This window comes from Salvelinus namaycush, chromosome 28 (genome assembly GCF_016432855.1).
Source record: "Salvelinus namaycush isolate Seneca chromosome 28, SaNama_1.0, whole genome shotgun sequence".
Taxonomy (NCBI): Eukaryota; Metazoa; Chordata; class Actinopteri; order Salmoniformes; family Salmonidae; genus Salvelinus; species Salvelinus namaycush.
Genome location: NC_052334.1, coordinates 44,218,221 through 44,226,160, shown reverse-complemented (window position 1 = coordinate 44,226,160; position 7,940 = coordinate 44,218,221). Strand labels below are relative to the sequence as shown.

The 7,940-nt window shown below is 42.5% G+C and overlaps 1 protein-coding gene across 1 annotated transcript; it reads right to left on the bottom strand.

Moving 5' to 3' along the window:
* Positions 1 to 4,931: 4,931 nt before the first annotated feature.
* Positions 4,932 to 6,128, bottom strand: LOC120023069 (suppressor of cytokine signaling 4-like). Its single transcript, XM_038967023.1, has one exon. It carries the CDS (start codon positions 6,126 to 6,128, stop codon positions 4,932 to 4,934), a length of 1,197 nt encoding a protein of 398 aa, XP_038822951.1.
* Positions 6,129 to 7,940: the final 1,812 nt, after the last annotated feature.

Genomic DNA, 7,940 nt, shown 5'->3' with positions numbered 1-7,940 from the left:
TGCTTCTTTAATCAGAACAACCGTTTTCAGCTGTGCTAACATAATTGCAAAAGGGTTTTCTAATGATCAATTAGCCTTTTGAAATTATAAACTTGGATTAGCTAACACAACATGCCATTGGAACACAGGAGTGATGGTTGCTGATAATGGGCCTCTGTACGCCTATGTAGATATTCCATAAAAAAAATCTGCCGGTTTCCAGCTACAATAGTCATTTACAACATTAGCAATGTCTACACTGTATGTATTCTTATCAATTTTATGTTATTTTAAGGACAAAAAATTTGCTTTGCTTTCAAAAACAAGGGCATTTCTAAGTGACCCCAAACTTTTGATTGGTAGTGTATATTCTAAAATTATTTTATACATTAGGCAACATGTCGGTACCAACTTTCATTCAGAAATTATGACATAATAACAATAAAAAATGGTGCTCCGGTAGGCAAAAAACCCCACTACAACACTGGTCATAATAAATGTAAAGCAATTGCCATGTGTGGTCAACTGATAATTCCAGCACCGTTTGGATTGGGACAGCGTCATTGTGCTGCTTTGAGAAAAGCATGGAAACATGTCTTGATAAATCAACCATTGTCAGATTTTTGTTTTCACTGAATCTCCGTTTGGATATTTGATTACAATTAGTTTGGAAAATGTTTGCTAAATTGAGGTGAGTGCTTATGATCATTATAGCAATTGAAAGGAATGCATATCTTCTTCACACACACACACACAGGCACACATTAGGCCTATAGCCTACCTGATGAGCTTCCCTGAAATTTCCAATACTTTTCTGATGCATTTCAGTCACTTAGCCTACTGAAGCAAATACACATTTTAGACTAAGTCATTTGACATCTTTCTTATTGGTTAAAAAGGTTATAAAGCCTACATTGTTTCAATAACAATATAGCTGAACCCACTATTGGCTTCATTGATTTGCTTAATGTATTTTCTTGTAATTGCAGGCTAGGCTACTTGCTGCTAGATTATTTTAAATATTATTGTAACAGTAGGCCTACCTACACAATAACCTCATATGGGGTTACTGACCACAATCCATTGAACTAATAATAAGAAGTGTTGATTGTTTGGCCTTGGGGAGAGCACATTGCATGGAAGAAAACAGACTGTAAGTTAGCTGTAGTTGGCTAGCTAGCAAGCAAGGGATAAGAACGTTGGTAGCCAGTATGGCTATGGAAAATTTTGAATGAATGACTGGGTCGCGACCATAGATACAGAACAAAAGGTCTGAACGATTGGGTCGCGTCTGGAACCGGTAGAACTAGCAATGGAACCGATAGAATGAATGACCAGCTGGATTGGGTGGCAACCCTAGATTTGTCTCAGGACTATATCTTGTGGAAGGATGAAAGAGTATGAATAAATTCATCAAAATAACGTTTTTTATGAAAATATGTCAATCATTATTTGAATGTTGGTAACCCATTGCATAAAAGTGATAATGCCCTTGAAGCCGGTGTTAGGAGGATATATTGGCCTTCGTCTCTGGCCTAACAACACCCGTGCCAATATATCCTCCAAACACCGGCTTCTAGGGCATTATCACTTAATTAGTACATTCTTGCATTCTATCCATGCTGGCTTTTCCGGGCTACCAGAGACATGAAACAGATTGGTGACGGCCTGTATGCCCTTCCACCTATCTATTAATGTGCAATTTGCCTAAATGGATAATGGAAACACTTCAACCACTTCACTTTTATTCAACACTCATTTGTTTTTTTGGGGGGTATGACATCATTACGTCTAACTGTTTTTATCGACACAAGACAGACAGTTCAATGGAAACGCACCGTAGCAGGCAATTGTCCCCACTGGGCATACAATGGTTGAATCAACTTTATTTTCAACGTGGCTGACTTTCCCTTTATAAAAATAGACGTTGAATTTACGTCTGTGCCCAGTTTTATTCTAATTTCTATGCAAACTTTCTAATTGTCGTCAAAAAATTACTGGACAACTTCATGGAAACCATATAGCTAATGTTAAGCTTTGGATAGGTTCTTACTGCAATGATAGCTGGATCATCTTAGACACATTAGTGTTTCATTTCTGTGGTGTGGACAGATCAATAAGTATGCCTCCTGCATCTCTGTCATTGAGAAGCCACTTATTTTCATCATCTAGAAACATTGTCTGCGTCCTAATTCTCTATCCTTCACCCAAAGTGTGCACACTTCCCACACAGATTTTAAAGCATTAGTTTGGTATAAGCATTGGCTGGAGGGAGTTTCCACCATTGTTAAATCCCTGGCAGGAAGTGTGCTTAGGGATAAGGGTGTAAAAGAGGGATGCTACCCCTAACTATTTCATGCATCACATGTTGACCAGCTTTGAACAATAGTCTACTATACTACTACTGTTTAATCTCCCATCAACCTTCAGTTGCAGAATGACAACACTTAAGAGTGTGTAAGATAAATTACCCCTAAATAAACAAATGACATGAATTAGGATAGAGAGGGAGAATATACAGTACCATGTATTTCTTTCCAAATCTCTGGATAGAGATGACATTTAAAGGTGCCATTTGTAGGGAGCATTAGGAATTGCTTCCCCACACTTGAAAGGCAAATATTTCCAAACCATTAAATTGTCTTAGAGATCAGTGAAAGAGGTAAGGGCATGGTTAAGTGTGAAGACAGTGCTTTTCTACAAGACCGAGGATATTCGTTTTGTTGATGTGACAACAGGTTCTCGACTTGGGAAAACAAAAATAGTTCGTTCTGCAAAATAGAATGTCACAGAAAAGAGGTATGATGATGGAGCATTGATTGTTTGTATTGAGAAGTAGCCTGCAGTATCCATGTAGTGAATGATATTAAATAAAGGCTGCTTCGGTGGTTGACAATTTTTGCATTTTGAGGAAGCAATATTATGAAGCCCATGACTCAATATATCACTGGGGTATTCATGCTCTCTATACAGGGCTAATATGAAACAGTATCCATTGTATGTACTATGCCGGGGCTGAAAAACAACATGAAATGTTGTGTCAACCAAGACAGACAGACTTTAGAAACTAAACTGTGTCAGCCACTAAGACACGAATACCAGGAGGTGAATACCGGTCATCAATATGCTGTACTATGTATTACTAAGAGAGACTGTAAAGTACGGTATTGTATGATTAGGATGCCTTAACCCACTTGCAATGCATGAGTAAACCATACCTTGAGTATGAACAGTGCATTTATATCGCCATCTTGTGGCGCCAGATAAGACTGCATCCCTCTGCATCCTCCAGCAAAGAGACTGAAAATCGAAGTTCTGTATAAAAACGAGGACCACATTTAGGCTATGAAACCACTTTTAAACAGTCCTCACATATTGCATTATATGTGTAAATGTACATAATAAAATACACTAAAGTGTTTCTGTGTGTTATCATACTCCACATCTACAGCAGTCACTGTGAGGAGGCAAGGATTATTGTATCGGGATGTTAGGCTACATTATCCAGAAGAGATCGCTTTCAAACCAAATGCGCAGTTCCTCATAGCATTTACAGTACTTACGACTACAATCATTCGCTGTAACATGCAATCAAATTCTAAAATATCAAATTTACAGAGGTATTCACACCCCTGAGTCAATACATGTTAGAATCACCATTGGTAGCTATTAAAGCTGTAAGTCTTTCTGGGTAAGTCTCTAAGAGCTTTGTACACCTGGATTGTACAATACTTTTATTTTATCTTTAACATTCGTCAAGCTTTGTCAAAGTGGTTGTTGATCATTGCTAGACAGCCATTTTCAAGTCTTGCCATAGATTTTCAAGACTATTTAAGCCAAAACTGTAACTAGGCCACATAGGAACATTCAATGTCATCTTGGTAAGAAAATCCCTACTCCTTGCCGATAACAAGCATACTCATAACATGATGTAACCATGACCATGCTTGAAAATATGAAGAGTGGTACTCAGTGATGTGTTGTGTTGGGTTTGCCCCAAACATAACACTTTGTATTCAGTACATAAAGTTCATTTCTTTGCCACATTTTGTGCAGTTTTACTTTAGTGCCTTGTTGCAAACAGGATGCATGTTTTGGAACATTTTTATTCTATACAGGCTTCCTACTTTTCACTGTCATTTAGGTTAGTATTGTGGAGTAACTACAATATTGTTGATCCATCCTCAGTTTTCTCCTATCACAGCCATTAAACTCTGTAACTGTTTTAAAGTCACTATTGGCCACATGGTGAAATACCTGAGCGGTTTCCTTCCTCTCCGGTAACTAGGTTAGGAAGGACGCCTGTATCTTCGTAGTGACTGGATGTATTGATACACCATCCAAAGTTTAATTAAGAACTTCATAATGCTCAAAGTGATATTCAATGTCTGCTTTTTTTTACCCATCTACCAATAGGTGCCATTCTTTGCAAGGCATTGGAAAATCTCCCTTGTCTTTGTGGTTGAATCTGTGTTTGAAATGTACTGCTCGACTGAGGGACCTTAAAGATAATTGTACTGTATGTGTGGGGTATAGAGATGAGGTAGTCATTCAAAAATCATGTTAAACACTATTACCGCACACAGTGAGTCCATGCAACTTATTATGTGACTTGATAAGCAAATTGTTTCTCCTGAACTTATTTAGGCTTGCCAGGGGTTGAATACTTATTGACTCAAGACATTTCAGCTTTTCATTTTTAATTCATTTGTAAACATTTCTAAAAACATAATTCCACTTTGACATTATTTGATATTGTGTGTAGGCCAGTGACACAAAATCTCAATTTGAACACAACAAAATGTGTAAAAAGTCTATGGGTGTGAATACTTTCTGAAGGCACTGTAGCATTCAGGGTTTTCACAAGTCTCTAAAAACCAATGAAACATGGTCAATATTGAAGAGTAGTAACCCATGGGACTATAATTATGACGTCAGAAATTGTCATTGTTTTATACTGCACAAGCCCCATTGCACTTGTAGTGGTACTGCCTAAGATAGTCCCTGAGCTGATTAGGCAGTGGAAGGATCTTGATGCCCTGGTACGTAGTGCAGCTACAGATCACTGCGCGACACAGGTGCTGCAGGGTGAATGGGAAAGTCCGGGTCAGAGGGCGGGATAGGAGGGGCTCGAAGAAGAGGCATGTGGCCGGGTCGCTGTAGTGCCGGAGCAGGCCCGTCACGCTGGGGTCCCGGTACATGCACGGATCGCGGCCATCGAAGCTGAAGCGCTTGCCGTTCTGCTCGATACGGGCATGGAGGGAGCGGCTATAGCGGCGGAAGCTGACGGAGAAGAGGAACTTGTCCTGGGCCGAGTCGCGGAGGAGGAAGGTGCCCTCGGGCTGGCCTTCCAGGAGCTCCTCTGCCTGGAAGCGGTCCAGAACGCCCCAGTAACACGGGCTGTTGTTGATCTGCAGGAGGTCAGGGACAAGGATGTAATCTGTATGGCTGCCACCATAGGCTGCTCTGCCCTGCGGATGGGAGAGATCCCAGTCCTCAAGGCTCAGGGGCCTACTCAAGCAGATGCCCTCCCATGAAAGAGGTGTCGAAGGCGGGGATGTGGAAGTGGACGGGACTGGTTCTTTGCCAGCAGCCTGTGCAGCCTTGGCGGCTTGGGCAACCTCTAGGCCCACAATGGCGCTGGGGTGGGTGGCATGCTTCTTGATGAGGTGCCAGCAGTGGGCCAGCTCTGACTTGGACGAGAAGGGGCACATGTCCTGCATGAGCTCCGTGACATGGATCGGACGCTTGGACCAGAGGAGCACAGAAAAGCCTCCCCGGTAGGCCCCCGTTGGGCAGCCGTGGTGGTGGTGGTGATGGTCAGTGCGGAGAGGGAAACACTGGCCCACTGCATCCTGGAACTTCTGCCGGAGAGAGCGCCTAGAAAGGGCTTTCCGACAGGGGACGTCTATGTCGACTTCCCCCATTACGGTACAGCTACACCTCCTCTCTCCCCGTCGCCGTAGACATGAGGTGGAACGCGCTCCTTGCTCCTCCATCGGCCCTACCCCCTCCGGACCCCGAAGGCCCGGATCGTTTCGGGAACTCCGGGAGCGTTTCTTGCAGCTCCATACGTAGCTGTCGGCACTCCAGCTGCGGATGCCGCATTTGGGACAGATGTCCGAACTTCGGGATTTCTTCTCAGACATGGCCTTCCCTCTTCTTCATACAGCTCTGTGCTACATTAATAGACAGAGATAACAAAGTCAATATGTGGATAAAACAACATTCACTGATAAAACAATGGGATGGTTATCAACAAAAGCTTTGAAATCCAATATCAAACAGTACAAGTAGAAAGTGTATTATGTTAGATTAGATATTCCTCTAAAGTTTAGAGAGGATCTCATGTCAAATGTTGTTGAAGTGTTGTGGTTTCAGGTTCACCTGCCTCATCTAAAGCCTCTTCTTTTGGGGTGCTGCTATAGGCCACCAAGTGCTAACAGTCAGTGTTTGGATAATATGTGTGCAATGCTTGATAATGTTTCTGATGGTAACAGATAGGTCTATTTTCTGGGTGACCTGAACATTGACTGGTTAACAACTAGCTTTCCTTTCAAGAGGTAGCTTCTCACTGTGACTAATGCCTGTAATATCACCCAGGTTATCACTCAACCAACCAGAGTGCATACCAATAGTGTTCTGTCTGTGACATCCACTTGTATTGATCAAATATTCACAAATGCTGCAGAGCTTTGCTCCAATTGTTGACAAACATGCACCTGTTAAGAAACTAACTGTGAGTGGACGGGGACTTTAATGCAGGCAAACTTAAATTCATTTTACCTCATTTCTACCAGCATGTCACATGTGCAACCAGAGGAAAAAAATCTCTAGACCATCTTTACTCTACACACAGAGACGCATACAAAGCTCTCCCTCGCCCTCCATTTGGAAAATCTGACCATAATTCCATCCTCCTGATTCCTCCTTAAAAGCAAAAACTAAAGCAGGAAGTACCAGTGACTCGCTCAATGCGGAAGTGGTCAGATGTCGAGGATGCTACGCTACAGGACTGTTTTGCTAGCACTGACTGGAATATGTTCTGGGATTCATCCAATGGCATTGAGGAGTATACCATCTCAGTCACCGGCTTCATCAATAAGTGCATTGACGACGTCGTCCCCACAGTGACCGTACTTACATATACCAACCAAAAGTCATGGGTTACAGGCAACATCCGCACCGAGCTAAAGGTTAGAGCTGTCGCTTTCAAGGAGCAGGACACTAATCCGGACACTTATAAGAAATCCCGCTATGCCCTCAGACTAACCAACAAACAGGCAAAGCGTCAATACAGGACTAAGATTGAATCCTACGGCACCGACTCCGACGCTCGTCAGATGTGGCAGGGTTTGCAAACTATTAGGGACTACAAAGGGAAGCACAGCCGAGAGCTGCCCAGTGACACAAGCCTACCAGACGAGTTACAGTTGAAGTCGGAAGTTTACATACACTTAGGTTGGAGTCATTTAAACTCGTTTTTCAACCACTCCACAAATTTCTTGTGAACAAACTATAGTTTTGGCAAGTCAGTTAGGACATCTACTTTGTGCATGACGCAAGTAATTTTTCCAACAATTGTTTACATACAGATATTTCACATAATTGTTGGTGATGTGTTGTGAAGTTGTGAAGAGAGCACGACAACGCCTTTTCCCACTCAGGAGACAGCTGCACCATTGAGAGCAGCCTGACTGGTTGCATCACCTCCTGGAATGGCAACTGCTCGGCATCCGGCCGTAAGGGGGGTAGTGCGTACAGCCCAGTACATCACTGGGGCCAAGCTTCCTGTCATCCAGGACCTACATGTATATACTAGGTGGTGTCAGAGGTAGGCCCAAAAAATTGTCAAAGACTCCAGTCACCTAAGTCATAGACTGTTCTCTCTGCTACCGCACAGCAAGCGGTAACGGAGGTCAAAGTCTAGGTCCAAAAGGCTCCATAACAGCTTCTACCCC